General features: G+C 35.0%; 1 protein-coding gene across 1 annotated transcript in view; it reads right to left on the bottom strand.

Annotated features, from left to right (window-relative positions):
• LOC136031509 (uncharacterized) overlaps nucleotides 1–16,496 on the bottom strand; it is a 305,780-nt gene that overhangs the window by 224,587 nt on the left and 64,697 nt on the right. Inside the window, exons 11-14 of the mRNA XM_065711175.1 lie at nucleotides 14,061–14,188; nucleotides 10,356–10,522; nucleotides 7,333–7,506; nucleotides 527–636 (exon numbers count right to left, since the gene is read on the bottom strand). Of these exons, the coding sequence (XP_065567247.1) occupies nucleotides 527–636; nucleotides 7,333–7,506; nucleotides 10,356–10,522; nucleotides 14,061–14,188 (579 nt within the window). The remainder of the gene's footprint in view (nucleotides 1–526; nucleotides 637–7,332; nucleotides 7,507–10,355; nucleotides 10,523–14,060; nucleotides 14,189–16,496) is intronic.

The raw sequence follows: 16,496 nt of genomic DNA, 5'->3' as shown, positions 1-16,496 counted from the left end.
CTTCAATTCACGATAAAAGGGGGGGGGGTCGAACAATGTAAAAGACTTTTGTAGCCATTACATAATTTGTCAGGGGATTTAATCAAAAAGTTTTTGAAGCACAAAAAACGCATAAGCAAAACTGCAGTTGATATAACTCTATGGTTATGGACATGATGGACTATTTTAGTAATCCAAAATTCATTCCTCTTTTTTCTCATAGTGCCAATTCACAGCTGTAATTATCTATTTTCATTTTTCAAATCAATACCCTATTAGCGATTGATGTTTTTAATAAACTTAACAACCTATTTTTCAGGTGTATCTGCAAATTTACTGCATCATTTCTGTGCAAACAGCATTGTAGCAGAAAAAAACATAAGTGTTTCCCTAGAGTTTACATGTCAACAAACTGATGTAAGCAAAATTGTGGCAGAAAGAAAAACTCAACTTTGGGTTTAGCTGACGACAAACTGATAAACGGAATACAAAGGACCCTTGTCATACACTTAGAAGCCAAACTTGGTTAGCACAGCTAGTGTCTTACCTCATATATATTGTAAGACCTTCCAAAGAGATCGGCCGTCACATTCAGTCTTGCGGTTCGGGGCAAGAAAAGTTCACCACCAAACATTATAGACCCCTGAACTTGGCCACCTAGAAATAAATGACTTCAGTTTTAGATACGAGGGAAAGGGGACGAAGGTAAAACCCATTGTATGAATTCTTCAAAGCTCTAATACATATAGCTGTATAATACCATAACTCAAACATTATCTATTTTAAGACCTCCCAAGGAGATCAACAGTCACATTCAAAGCTTTTTTCCAAGAAGAAGCGTCAAAACACAAAAGAAAGTGCATTTTCAAACGACTATTTTTCCAAGGGGTCTTTTGGACTGATCACTTCCCCCTCCTCCTAGGAGATCACTTTCCCCCTCCCCAGGAGATCACCTTCCCCTCCTCCTATCCCTCTATGTATGAAAGAATCCCATCTTTCTCTTTAACACTTGCGTTTTTTTTGTCATTCATTGACCTCGTATTGGACAAATTTCCATAATTTTGGTTGTGAAACTCCAACTTGTCGACCAGGATTTAAGTTGGCTAAAAACTTTTTAAAGATAAATGAATTTAAATAGCATTGAATAATTTAAACATACATGTCCAATCTCTATCGTCCCTATTATTGTGGTAATTTGTCTGTGTTTATGACACATAACTGTATTTTTTTTTTTTTGAAATCTACACAGTCTTACCCAAAAATTTAATTTTGTAAAATAGTTTCACTTCATTGAATATTTCCAGCCAATTCTTTGGTTCTACCTAATCTTTCCAGGATATTTTTAATTCTCAATTGGAAGCTTGTAGCAAGTCGGACTTTCTCTGCAAAGCAGGTTAAATCTTTTCCGAATGCAATTTTTAAATTTTATTATTACAATTACGATATTATCCTGATTTACGAGGGTAAGTAAAAAATTATCCACAATGTTGACATAGCTCTTCTTATATTTTAAGTACTGACCTCTGTCCTCGTTTATTGTATTGTTATGTTGTTGTGGCCCTGCTATTACCTTCTGAACCCTAATAGCTTAATTTCTCCTTCTCATACTGAAAACGAATCGTGTTCGCTCAGTTAGAAGTTTTCACCAATGAGGAATAACTAGCAGTAATAAGTTTTTGTGGTCGAAAAATGTATCAGAGACCACAATTCATCAGGAACTTTCGGCACAACATGAGAACAGTGTCTATGAATAATAGACAAAATCCAAAAATGGTTGGACAAGTGTTACAAATGAGGAAGGAGCTGGAAGATCATCTATGATCATAAATGATGACAACATTCACCGCGCACGTAGCATGGTTCTGTTAGACAGACGAGTGACTATTAGGTAGCATTTCGTTTGCAAATTAGTCATGGTTCTGCCAATAAAATCATCCACAACAGACTTATGTTTCATAAATTCTGCGTAAGATGGGTCCCAAAATGACTCTGTTGCATAAATGAACACGCTTGGAGATCTGCCAAGAGCCTTCACTTCGCCATGCAAACGAAACTGACAGCTTCTTAGACAGAATCATCACCAATGACGAAAAATGGATCCAGTACAAGCCGGAGAGTATACGGTAGAGTCTGTAGCCCCTGTCGTAAACAATAGAGAGGTCAGTAGTAACAATTTAAGAATGTTTATGTCAGCACTGTGGATAATTTTTTACTTATCCTGGTATTATCGGAGAATTCATGATGTACTACGATTACAAAAAGTCACCGCATCGCTAAGCTGCCGAAGACAACACAGCTAACCCAAATCCCTCTCCATATCAGTATATTATAAGCTTCACCCTTTACTCCCTCTAATAAAGACCCCACTTCATTTAAACCATTTACTATGACCTCTTCCGAGCCCATTTAAAAACATCATGCTTTCCAATTGGCCCCACTTGGATTTTCAAACAGCACAGTTTTTGCAGCCCATCCATAAAACCAAGCTTCTGCAACCTATTATTTTACATCCATAAAATCTGACCAAGCCCTCTTAACATTTCTTTTATTATAATCCTAAACAGTAGCATCAAACCACACTCTTTGGCACGGCTTTGTTTGAAGTAGAGTCAGTTAAAAGAATGCCCAAACTTTTCAATTGTTCCCCCATTTCCCGATATCAGGTCACAAAATCAACAACCTTTTTCCTCAATCTTGTTTCCTCAACTTTTCAATGATTGGAATGACATCTTCAAAAGAAATATGTTTTTTCAAAAGTAATAAGGACTGTAAGAGTAAATTACTCTAAGCTTAAATAATGTGCTGAAAGTCTTGCAGTGAAGATTCCAATAGTTGCATAGGCTCCAGGGCAAGAGTCTTTGGGATCTGGTCTTAGAAAAGTTCAATAGTATTTTCTAATGATTCACCAAATACATTATGCTTCTTTATTCTAATATTCCCTTCCAATTATGAATCTGGAGACTTCAATTTTTTTGGTTTTACAGCTTTGTTATGTTCTGTCTAGAATAGCCTATATTTCTTTCTGTAATATTCACCCATAAATATTTATTATCATGTGTTGCTACTTTTCAGGTTGATGCAGGGCCACTAGAAAAACAATCTTTAGCCTAGCCTACTATTCTCATTTAGAGATGGAATAATTGATTTAACTTTCTGTAATAATGCAAAAGGTAAAGATAACATTGATTTAAGAATGGCTAGAAACACAAAGAATGAATTTTTAAGGATAATCAAGGTAAAATAAATTTAATTTGAACAATGCCACAACGTGAAGACATTTGACTAAGAAATTTGGCGCTTCGCATTAAAATTGTGTTTTCTCAAAATTTCCACAAACCCACATACTATTAATCATTCTGTTTCCCTGGAAAATCAAACATAAGATTTTGCGGCTGAAATCTATGAAAAATATCGCTAAAAATGTGTTATCCCTTGTAGTTCCCCTTTAGAAAAAATCCTTAAAACTATTTTAGAAATTTTGCCGTAAAAGGTCTAAGATTGTACAGAGACTAAGCCGTAAGAAATGCCATTTTATTTATTTTCTGGTAAATAAACTGGTTGAATATTCTAGAATAGGACTTTCTAGCTCAGTAAAATTTTGGGTCTACCACTAAAATGTGCATTTGTCTTTAAAATAACCTCTCATACATCTTCGCTAGAAAACAGAAAACTATTAATTTTTAGTATGACATATCTGATAGGAGAGGAGGTGCAATATAAAAAAAAAAAAAAAAAAAAAAAAAAAAAAAAAAAAAAAAAAAAAAAAAAAAAAAAAAAAAAACACGAGGACCCCAGTATACGGAGATGATCATTTTTTGGGGAATTTCCTTCTCGTTTTGAGAAGAAAATCTACTAGTAGAAGGAAAGTAGAAGAAAATCTACTTTTGGACAGATAGAAAACCCAACTCTTGAAAAAAATAGAAGTGGCAACACTATATTTGTCAATAGCTAAGGACAAAATACAGCCAATTGCACAACTTTCTCCGGAGGTTATGAGGATCTTTCATAGCATTATAAACCAAACCTTTTTGAGTATCTTGTGAGAAACTAAAACGAATTCCAATCTTTAAGACTGAAAATGATGCTAGCTCTAAAGGTGGATAAGACAAAGATATCCAAAAGAAGAAAGGGACAATATAAAATTCTGTTAGGTACCGCTCAAAGCCTAAGCGAAGACAATTTTCTTAGAAAGCTAAGCTAATTATGCCAAGACAGCTAAAACGAGACCTGAATGTAAAGAATCAAATAAAAAACTCAACCCCCTCCCTTTCTCCAAAAAAAGGAAATCCTAGAAATGCGCATGACAATCAAGCTACAGAAAATTATGCAAGCAAGACCATTGATACTAGAATGGTTAAATAATTTTAAACATTCCAAATTTTTTACCAAACTTGCATGTAATTCGAAACTGGAAAAACAATGAAAAGAATCATAAAGGTTAACTTAATGAGTCATAAAAACGTGCTTTTTGAAGAGAAGTTTTATGTAATTTGCAAGTTCGTGACAGAATGTTTACAACAATAATAACAACAGGCATTACTTTATATTCTTCTTATAATACAAATACAATTCTTTTGATGTCCTTCAATTTTCTGAAAACTCACTATGAATTTCACAAAAAAAACAGTTCTTAACAGAAGTTTGGTATTTTATTGGATAGGGTTATTCCACCAGTTATTAGAAGAAAAACAAAGGCTCTACATCAAATTTCGAAGGACATTTTTTATGACCCAAAAAAGAGTATGAAAGAGAAAAAATTCGATATTTTTCTTTACCAAGAAGAAAAAAGTTTTGACGATCCATGGCGCAATATTACTATCTAAAACGACAGATTATTGTGAAATCTAATAAGTAATTTAGGTTGCCCCTTTGTGGTAAAACATTTTGTGGCAAATTTAAAATAGTCCCGCCACTTCGTTGATCCCTCTCCCGCTATTTATGAAATTCTGGCTATTTCTCTGTTGCAGTGTTGATTAAAAGTTAGCACTATAATAGATAGATAGATAGATAATTTTATTCACCCACTCGATACAAAACCACAAATGGCACGAATGGAGTACAAAGAAGAAAAGAAAAAAAAACAAAAAAAAAAAAAAAACAAACACTTAACTGCACAAACAAAAACAAACGTTACGATACACCGCCAATAAATAAAAACATTATTACAAAAACTCACTAAGGACGAATTGCAATTGCCAGACTACTAGGCCCAAGCGACCCCAAAAATTCAGAACGACGTTTCGTCACAGCAGCAATCGGATCTGTGATACCGAACCTTGCAGACATCTTGGAATTTTTAACCCACGGTGGGGTATTTAAAAGAAACTTTGCATATTTGTAAAAAAGTGATCGAAGGTTTCTTTTATCACTAACACTAAATATATGCCAAAACGGTGATAAAGCCAGAAAGTGTGGGATCACCAGTGCATTATATAGCCTAGCTCGAATTTGTCGATTATATTTCGCTTTAGTTGAAGATAGCGCCCCGTAAGCCTTACGTGCCTTTTCTGCGAAATTACCTATTTGGCGAGCACGTGTAGATGCCATGTTATGACCTATAGGCATTCCTAAGTACATTATGGAGTCAGACAGTGGAACCTCTTGAGCACCAAATTTGACAGCAAGATCTATACAATCTGCATTTCTCCTATTGAAAGCAACAATCTCGCTTTTACTTGCATTAAAAGATAGGCCTATCTCTCTATAAGCATCATCTAGAATCTGAAAATTTTCTTCAATACGAGACAAACATCTACTTAAATTAAAAATATCATCTGCGTAATTAAGTAATGTTACATCCAAACCTCGGAAAATGCAGCTCATTTGCACTAACTTTTGGGCCTCGAGAACACTATTATTATACAACCGGGGTGACGAAATTGCACCCTGCCTAATGCCCTTTCTAACCGGAATAGCATTTGGTAATACAATCGGCCCGTTAGGAGACGGGACTTTAACTTGGACTCGAAGCTTCTTATACATATCCCGAAAAGGCAAAATAACCGATCGGTCCACACCACGTTTATGAGCAGACACTAATAACTGGGGATGTATCCCAGAATCAAAAGCACGTCTAACATCGTGACTCGCTAGAATAAGGGATTCATTCAGTTCATCAGCTTCTATTAATATATTAGCAAGAATATAATGGACGTGCTCGCGACCAACACCTTTTTTAAATCCGAACTGATTATCGGGGGTAGAACATTGAAAAGCAATATGATCTATAACTAGCAATTCCATAAGCTTACATAAAACCGGCGAAACAGTTATAGGGCGGTAAGATACGCATTCAGACGGATTTTTCCCTTTTTTCAAAATAGGTGTAATTACTCCAGTACCAAAAACGTCGGGAACGAGACCAGAATTAAAGATAATTTGGAATAGAAGCTCTAAATGACTCAGGAGACCAGCAGTACCATGTACAAGATGCAACCCACACAACTTATCGACACCTTTCGATTGTTTCTTTTTTAATTTTGAAATTGCACGAATCAGATTAGGAACAGTTACTATGTAGCCAACACCAGAACTAGGCAATTCCATGAACTTATCAAGTTCGACTTCATATTTATCTTCAAGATCTTGTTCGGGTGGAGAGAACTCAGAAGTAAAGTGGGACACCCAATCTTGCTCAGAGATCACAGGTTCAACACTATTCTGATCACCATTACGTTTAAGAAATCTCCACACAGCATTTGGGTCATTACTTATCAATTGACTATGTTGATCGATCACTTCACATTTATGCTTAGACAAAATCTTGGCAAATCTGCGTTTGCTGAACAGCCGAACTTCATTTACAACACCTGATTTCGGACGACCACACTCGTTCCAGAGCCTAAGCCAAAATTTTGCACGACCACATGCTTCACTTAGAGCAGGGTTTTCGGACCACTTTGGAATTTCCGTTCCCACTCGGACTTTACGAATGAGGACTTTACGAATAAAATTTATATAAATATAAATAGAAATTATTATATATAATAAATTTAAAAATTTAATATAAAATAAATTTATATAAATATAAATAGAATTTATATAAATAGAAATTATATATAAATTTCCGCATTGTGAGGTGTGACATTAGCGAACCACTTTGCCGGCTCACCACACTTTTTTCTACTTTCGCAATTATGAATAATACAGATTCGCATCATTATTCAGTGAATGACAAATATACACTGGATTGTTGATGGGAGATTAAATGGGAGGAGCTTTTTATTAGCGCCAAGACTGTCGTTGACAAATATTATTGACTATGACCCTACTGGTTAAAATTTTCTACACTGGTATAAAAAATAAGCTAGATTGGTATGCGCAAAAATTAAAGTTCACAATAGCTTAACTTACCAATGTCCAAATCACTTGAATAATATGAGAGTTCGTCGTTCCTTGAAAACTTGAGAACATTACTTTCGAAGTCTGCCGGTAGGGCTTTAGTTCCAATGAGGGATTGAAGAGTCAAAACTGATGGTGATGAGGATTTCTGAACTGACTTCAGAAAAGTGAGTACATAAGATTTAACTATAATAGAAATAAAAGTCATGTAATTCACTTTGAGCATGATAACAAATTCAGAAACGTTCCAAAATATAATAAAGAAAACGTTCCAAAATATGATATAATTTTTCACATAATTTGCCTTTTAATTTATGCAGCACCTTATGTGCTTCAACAAGCATAATATCGATAAGACTAATCAGACGATACGAAATGTAGTTTTCTTGCATTTAAAAAAAAAAGAAAAGAAAACATATATACATAATTTTCAGACAATACAATGTCAATTTTTTTTCGCGGTTCTTTTTTAGTCCATTGGCAAATTTTCTATTGGTATTTTGGCTGTTTTCGACAAAGTGGAAATTTTTCTAGTTCTTATAGCCTATTTCCTATGTGATTAGAGTAAGCGTTATTATTCATAAGCTAGCCTAGAACTATACCCAGGAGATTCCACTGATCTGAACTCGGTTAATATTGTACCACTGGCGGATCCAAGGGAGCCGGGGGGATACCCCCCAAGATTTTTTCTGGTGCTCTCATTTCTTTTTTTTCTGTTTTATAATCTTTTGTTTTAAATAGATTTGTCAATTTGATCAATTATTGGCGTCCTTGTCATGTTGGCCCCTCCCCAATATTTTTTTTATTGATTTCCTTGTCATATTGCCCCCCCCCCAAAAAAAAAGCTCTAGATCCGCCCCTGTATTGTAAATACTCAAATTGTCTAATTTACACATCAATTTTGGTATGGACAAATTCAAATTAGATTCTAAATAAAATCTACTTCGAATTGACAAAAACGATAATATTACTTTAAAACAGTGAATTTCCCAATAGATCTTGGCGGATAGTAGTATCACGATCCGAATTCTTCTATTATTTACGATTTTTTACTCATGATTAGTTGTTCTTACCAGTGCTGTTATATTTAGGAGCCTGTTTTTGAATCACGACATACCTCCTCTAAGTTTAATTTAATTGGCAAATACCCATTAAAGTATTAAATTTTTAATAACTGCAATGGCAGAAAGCGTAAAATGTTTAAAATCCAGATGAAATAGCTTTGGCTTCAATTCAGCCAGATTCGGTCAGACTTCAAGAAGAATTATTGCCTCTTTGTCTTGTCTCCTTTTTGTCTTTTTATTTTATCTTTTTATCTTGTCTATTTGGCTTTCAAATTCCTGTTTATCTAATTTTGTCTTTATATTTTTATTTATTTACTGTCTATAAGGTAAATGATAAAAAGTAATTGACTTTAGTTAGACTTCAAAAAGGCTTAATATAAACAATCTCGTTTGAAGATGCAGACTATGGTCCTATTACTCTACAACTGTCTAATGGGAAAAGGGAAAAAAAAAAAAACAGATTTTGGTTTTTCGCTTATTACAGCATTGTGATTCTTGAAATCGAATTAACATATCATGATGAGAAGAAAAAGATAAGGAAATTTTCACAATTTTAAGTACAAATTTATCAGAGTAAGCCACAAAAAGTGAACAAAAAAACATATAGTCTGTAAAGTTGTTCAAATTTCGTCATCAGACCTAAAAAATCCACGGGAAGGAAGAAGAAAAAAGCAAAGACTGAAAACCGGCGAGCTGAAAAAGAAAACATAGACTAAGAAACCGACGAACTAATATATAAAGAGTAAAAATGTACCATTATTTAGCTTTATAACTGAAGCTGTATACAACTGAAAATTGTGTTCCACTTTATTCCTTAAACTAATTTTCTTGTTTTTTAGTCTTCTTTCCAGTTTGTCGTTTAGAAGACAGCTTTTGTCTTTTGTGTTTGCTCTTTTCTTCCGTTCTATTTTCGAAACTGACGAGGGACCGTGAACAACAGTTTAAAATATCTGCCATTTCTTTTTATCATTATTGACTTTTTTCTGTAGCATTTCATTTATTTGCGCTAATCAATTTCATTTAATCATTTTTTTCTTTAAAACTAGCTTATCCGCTGAGCTTTGCTACGGTCTCAAAACAAAGGAGATTCAATAAAAAAAAAAAATTTTAATTCTGACTATGCAGCATAAAAAATTTTGTTGCTTTGGCAACGTACAGTTTTGCATCAACCTTTGTTCAGTTTCACCAAACAAAATTGTTTTCAACACTCTCCGCCATCGATTAAGCCCTATTGTGTTCAAGGTCCGAAAGATTCCCCCTCCCGAAAAAAATTTCCCCAGACCCCAGAAAATTTGTCCTCCACGGATAATTCCTCCCTGGAAAGAACACGATCGAAGTTTTAAATTTAAAAATATTCGACAAATTCCCCTCATATATGGAATAGTTGTTTTTCGTTTTAAGTTTTAATGTTGCTCTTTACTCTTAGTGGAAAAATTTGCTTCTTTATTTAACTTGAAGAAAGAGACCAACTTAAGTTATATTCTCCAACACGCTTTGCTATGAGTAAAAGTTTAGACATCATTTTTTACCAATCTGGATTACATTATGATTGGTAAATAGCAAGGGAGACTGGACATCAATGTCAGGCTAAACCACCCGTATAAACTGGGCTTTAGAGACAATAAATGCAAAAGTACCAATTCAATAGAATGTGGGGGGAATGAATTTTGGACGACCATAGTCTCCTCCTAACCAATCGGCATCCCTGAATCAATGAGAAAAAATCATAGGCCTTTGGATTTGATTTGGAATAAATATTTGCTTCCAATCTTTAATCAAACCCTCCTGTGAGGCAATAAAAAAAAGGCTTTGAGTTTTCATTCGATGTAATAATATTTTCTTAATCTTCTTAAGCCCAATGATTGATTCTGAAACTCGAGTTATTTTTTGTCAATTTCCTGTCTGACAGTTTCTTTTTCATCTTCGTTTTACTGGGTCACACTACCTGATGTATAAGAAAAATTAGCTCACCCTGGTTTGAATCCTCAGATTCCAAGAGACGAATAATTTCTTGAATAATTTGTACACTTGGACAGGCCATAACAGCATGAAACGCCGAAGCTCTGACCTCAGCTGGCTCGGACTGATTTTTATATATTGAAAAGGCATCAGTCCGAGGAGTAGCACATGAAGCCAGCCTTACAAATAAAAGATTTTTAAATATCTTGGAACACACTTTATAAGCGGTGATAACGTAGCACCATAGAAAGACTATAAAAGAAGCATTGAAAAAAAAATCCCAAAAGATTTAAATATAAATCCTAAATGGTTAGACGAAAATTGTGGTAGTCTTGGTGCAAGTTTTTTTTGAACTACCTACAATAAGAAATAGCACTATTTCATTCCCTACCCAACACTCTTCCCAAAAATAATATTTTTACCCTGACAACTTCGTTCCAGCCCCCTATCCACTCATGCATGGATTTAGGTTCCATTGTCTGTTGCGGCAGGCAAAATGTCCGTAGTTTTTTTTTCTTTTTTTACAATTGTATTTCTATCTCGTACACGGTAGCTCTGCGCTACATAAAAATTTTTGTGGTTTTTCAAATTGGTATTATTTGACATTTTGAACCAAATGCTGACGAGGAACAGGTGCATAAAATAATGCGAGCAGCAAAATCAGCAAGCTTTTGTATACAGCTTATGGATTAATAAAAGTATCAACGGGTGGAGGGGGGGATGTTTACTTGTTTTTATCAGCACTTACCAAACTTGTGGCCTTTGAGTAGCAAGTTGGTTTGGTCTTACCATTATTTACTGGCTTTGACAACTATGACCGAAAGTATAGGAATTAATTTCGTCACTCAGCTCTAGGATTCTGAATACTTTTTTTTACAGAGTTGATTCTTTCTATTACTGAGGATTCCCTTTAAAAATCCGGGTTAGAAAAGAATTTAGCGTTTAATCGCTTTTAGCACACATTTCGCATTCGAATATCAAAATACCAAAAACTCAACGATTGAAAGGCTTTATTATTCCCTAGAAGTTAGGGCAACATTAAAGAAAGACGAGAAATTGTGAAAACCAGCTTAGCCTTTCTTTTGTCAGGCAGAGTCCTAGTCATCAATGAATTTTTCGATGGTAAAAAAGATATTACTATAATCAAACAATTCGTGGTAACGAACTGTAAGTAAGGAGCGACTCAGCTCAATTGTAACCGAAACTCTAAAAAACGGATTTTTAATATCAATAGATACATGAAGAGAATCAGCTTACTATGTTGATTCAAAATATAGAAGATTCATCAAGTTTAGTGTTACCCATCAAAAGTTACGAGCCTGAGAAAATTTGGCCAATTTTTGAAATAGGGGGGAAATATCCTCTATAATTAAAGGAATTTTAATGAAAATCACATTCAGCTTACCAAAGAGCCCTGCTGTAGGAGTTTGAAGCTCATATCTGCAAAAACATGGAATTTGCTATTTTTCCCAGAAGACAGATCATGGACGTCTAATTATTTTTTTTTCTAGGGGTGATTGTATCAAAATAATGGTTCTAGAAGATCGGAAAAGGGTACATTCGAAAGTTCTAGTGCCCTTTTTAAGTGACCAACAAGATTGGAGGGCAACTGGGCCCCCTCCATCAACCTTTTTTCCCAAAAAATTATCCGATCAAAATTTTGAGATAGCCATTTTGTTCAGTATAGTTTAAAGATCAAATAATTATGTCTTTAGGTTTAAAATGACCCCCTACAGTCCGTGGAGAGAGACCTGTAAGTTATGAAATTCGCTCGTTGTTTACGTATAGTATTTGCAATTGGGAAGTATACAGACATTTTTTGGAGGGGGGTGTGTGTGCTTGGGCTGGATTTTTATAGGGATAATCTTCCTTGGGGAGGGAAATTTCTAAAAGTGAATATTGCAGGAGAAATGTTACAACTTTGTTACAAATGTTACAAGTGAATATTGCAGGAGAAATGTTACAAATTCTTTTTTATTGTCTTACATTTTCTTTGTCAAATTTTTCATATGGAGATGTTCCAGGAGAATTTTTCAGGGGACTTATTCCGCGTATTTTGATTTCTGGGAAACAATTTCCACGGAAGGGGGCATTCCAGGAGTGATTGAAAAACCAATTAGAGATTAAAGTCTCATTCAAATGAAAGAATGCTGAGGAGAATTTTTTCGGCTGCTTCGTCCGCAAGCAATTTTACAGGGAGGAGCGATTATCAGCGAGGTTGGAATTGTCTGGAAGGGATTTGACGGAGGGGGGGGGTATACCATACGCTGGATGCAATTTCCACAGAGAAGTTTTCCATGAGGTGAGAGGTGTATTTCATAGAGGGTGAGCCAGATTTACAGGCATTATGTTAGAAACGAACAGAAATTATTCCATATATGAAGGGTTGCCAACTCCTCAATACCTTGGTCTTTACACTAAATTTTTACTGTTTCTCTAAATTTTTAAGAGCGTCTACTGAAACGCGGGGGCCGTTTAATTAGAATAGGAAGCTTTTTTAAAAGCACTAACAGCTTTAGCGTAAAGAGTAAAATAATGAGGAGGGGAGCGGAATAAATCTGACAAAATTAATATGCAAAAATTGTTTTAATTCTTCAGGTGGAGTGAGCCAAATTTGAACCTGCATTAGCTGAAAAACGTTCAGAAATTAAATTAAAAAAAAAAAAAATTTAACTGAAAGTAAGGAGCGAAATTAAAACTTAAAACGAACAGAAATTGTTCCGTATATGAAAGGGGCTGTCCCCTCCTCAACGCCTCGCTCTTTACGCTATAGTTTTTATTGTTTTGAAAAGTAGAGTTGTGACAAAGAGTAAAACTTCAGCGTGAAAAGCGAGGCGTTGAGGTTGGGACAGCCCCTTTTAATTACGAAAAAAAAATCTATTCGTTTTAAGTTTGAATGTTGTCCCTTACTTTCAGGTAAAAAAAACTTGTTTTTTTTTATTTAATTGTAAAAGAAAATCAACAGGGGAAAGGCGATCGAACTGAACAGTAGAGTCTACTAAAAAGTAGGCTACGCTCATTTGTGAATAAGCATATAAGCCATAGATGTAAACAGAATAATCAAGATGGAAAGTGGAGGCCTTTCCGGGAAAAAGGAGTCGATTATGCAAAAAAACAATCATCTTAAAGCCATAATCTTTCAGTTTTCCCAAAAAAAAACTTTCAGAATCATCTAAGAGACATTTCTCCGCCCTTTCCGTGCAGGTAGGTCGGAACAAAGCGTTTTTTGTTCTTTTCATGGGGAAAATGCGTCTAATCTTCATTTGGCTAGCTCGCGAAAGAACGGTTAATATCAGACAACCTTTTAAGGTACCCCATTCACAACAAACACTCAAGAATTAGACTTTAATAAAGGCAAAACTTATACAATCGGTTTAAATAAATAAAATAAAAATTGCTAAGATTATTATCGGTAGATAAGTGCACAAAGGCACTTTCTTCGAGCGCCACTGTCTAAGCGTGTCTCCGGTCTGGTGTTTTGAACTTGTCTGTTTTCGCAATCAAAAATACATAGAAGGAAGAGGGAGAGGGGGGAACTGAGAAAAAGGATTGAAAGAGGGGTTAAAAAGGATTGAGAGAAAGAGAAGAATGTGACAGAAAGAGAGGATTGAAACAGAAAGAAAGATAGGGATGACAATAAATGATATAAGTTACAATTCGCGACATATTTTAGCGTTTATGACAGCACCTACTACCTTAAAAAGGAAGTGATCTTACCTTAGGGATTCGAGTGAGAAAGAGCGTAAAAATAGATCATTAGCAGAGTCATGAAGACAAGTCTCAAATACAGAAGAGGAAGCAATACAATGACCAGCATTAGCAAGGGACCGTAATGCCAGAACGACCTATTTCAAAAGAAGAAGATATTGTAAGTTGTACGTTTCATATGAATGCATAAAAATTTACGTATAATATAATTTACTATATTTTATACAATAAATTGATAAATAAATAACAAAGTTATATAATGTAAATGGAATTTATGTAATAAATTACACTTTTTGTTATAATTTTTACTTTATTATTTTAATTGTACAATATACATTGAACTCTTATGTCTTTGAGGACGACTTAATCCCCCAGAGTCCCTGTGGGAAAGGCTGCAAGTTACAAACTTTGACGAGTGTATACATGTAGTAATGGTTATTGGGAAGTGTGCAGACGTTGTCAGGGGGATTTTTTGGTTGGGGGAGGAGTTGAGGGGAGGAGGTTATGTGGGGAACTTTCCATGTAGGAATTTGTCATAGGGATGAGAATTTCTATGAAGGTGGCGCAGGATTTTCTAGCATTGAAAACAAAAAATGAAGAAACAAGTATGAAAAAGTTTTCATAACTTAAAGTAAAGAGCAGTATTAAAATTTAAAGCGAACAGAAATAGTTAATTATATGAGGTACACCTCCTCCTAATACCTCGCTCTTTACGCTAAAGTGCTTTTAGTAATTTCAACTATTTATTCTACGGTCTTTGTGATTCAGGGTTCATTCTTAAGGAATTGGGACAAAATTTAAGCTTTACTGTAAAGAGTGAAGTATTAAGGAGGGGGCAAACCCCCTCATATACGTAGTAAAAACATACGAATATAGAAGTTCGTTACGCAAGTTAATTGGTAAGTTGCGTATATTTTTACTAATAAAAACTTTCGTAAAAAATTAAAAGTTCTAGTTGTCTTTTTAAGTAACCAAACAATCGGAGGGAAACCAGGCTTCCTTCCCCGCTCCTTTTTTCTCAAAATTGACCGATAAAAACTTTGAGAAAGCCGTTTAGCCAAAAAAGAAATTAATGAAAAGCCCCTTTCATATACGGAGTAATTTCTGTTCGTTTTAAGTTTTTAATGTTGCTCCTTACTTTCAGTTAAGAAAACTTTTTTTATAAATTTAATTGTCTGTAAAAATCGATATTCACGGTCGGATTGTGATTATGGATATATTCTGGAATTGATTGTAGTTATTCATTATTACTTCCGGCTTAAAATGACAATTAACGACAAACTGAACCCATTAAATTACTACAATACATAATAGGGGCCAGCACAGCATTCCATTTTGTACTTACAGTAATACGAACTACATGCCGTTTCTGTTATCTCTTGTCTGGAGCTAAAACAATAACCGATAATTAATTATCGTTCATAATGACTGATTCCTAGGGAATTGGATTAATTTCAAATAACAAGAGCTCATATGGCACTTGTGACGAGGTTGGAACAGCCAAGAGCTCATATGGTATGAGCTCTAGCAAAATTCTAAGAATCAAAAGATTGTTTTAAAAGGAAAATCAGAGATTTAATGCCCGTCGGGATTTAAAGTCAAGAGGTCCGTCTAAATATCAAAATTCTTAGGTTAAAAAACGATCACCTACTCGTAGGTTAAAAATACCTCAATTTTTCTAATTTTTCCTCTCCCTTCAGCCCCCCAGATGGTCGAATAGGGGAAAACGACTTTATCAAGTCAATTTGTGCAGCTCCCGGAGCACGTCCAGAAGCACCAAACTTACCAAAGCACTGAATCCCACCCCTTAACTCCCCCAAAGAGAGCGGATCCAGTCTGGTTACGTCAATCACGGATCTAGGACATTTATAAGCGTTTTCCGAGATTTCCAGTTTCCCCCATCCAACTCCCACCAATCTCAACAGATCTAATCGGGATTTGAAATAAGAGTTCTGAGACATGAGTTCCTTTTAAATATCAAACTTCATTAAGATCCGGTCACCCGTGCTTAAGTTAAAAATACCTCAATTTTTCCAGTTTTCCAAATTAACAACCCCCAGCTCCCCCAAAGAGAACGGATATGTTCCTATTATGACAATCACGTATCTATAACCTGTGCTTATTTTTCCTATCAAGTTTCATCCCGATCTCATCACTCTAAGCGTTTTCCAAGATTTCCGGTGTCTAAGATTTCCGGTTTCCCCCTCAAACTCCCCCCAATGTCACTGGATCTGGTCGTGATTTGAGATTAGAGTTTTAAATCACAGTTCGTAAGTTACAAATACCTTATTTTTTTCTATTTTTTCCAAATTCCTCCTCCCGCCCCCAAACTTTACCAAAGAGAGTAGATCCGGTCTGGTTATGTCAGTCACTTATCTTGGACTTTTGGTTATTCTTCCCACCAAGTTTCATCCTGATCTCTCCGCTTTTGGCGTTTTCCAAGAT

The sequence above is a fragment of the Artemia franciscana genome, chromosome 9 (assembly GCF_032884065.1).
Source record: "Artemia franciscana chromosome 9, ASM3288406v1, whole genome shotgun sequence".
Lineage (NCBI taxonomy): Eukaryota > Metazoa > Arthropoda > Branchiopoda > Anostraca > Artemiidae > Artemia > Artemia franciscana.
Note: the sequence above shows the minus strand (reverse complement) of the source record. Positions and strands in the feature narration are given on the sequence as shown.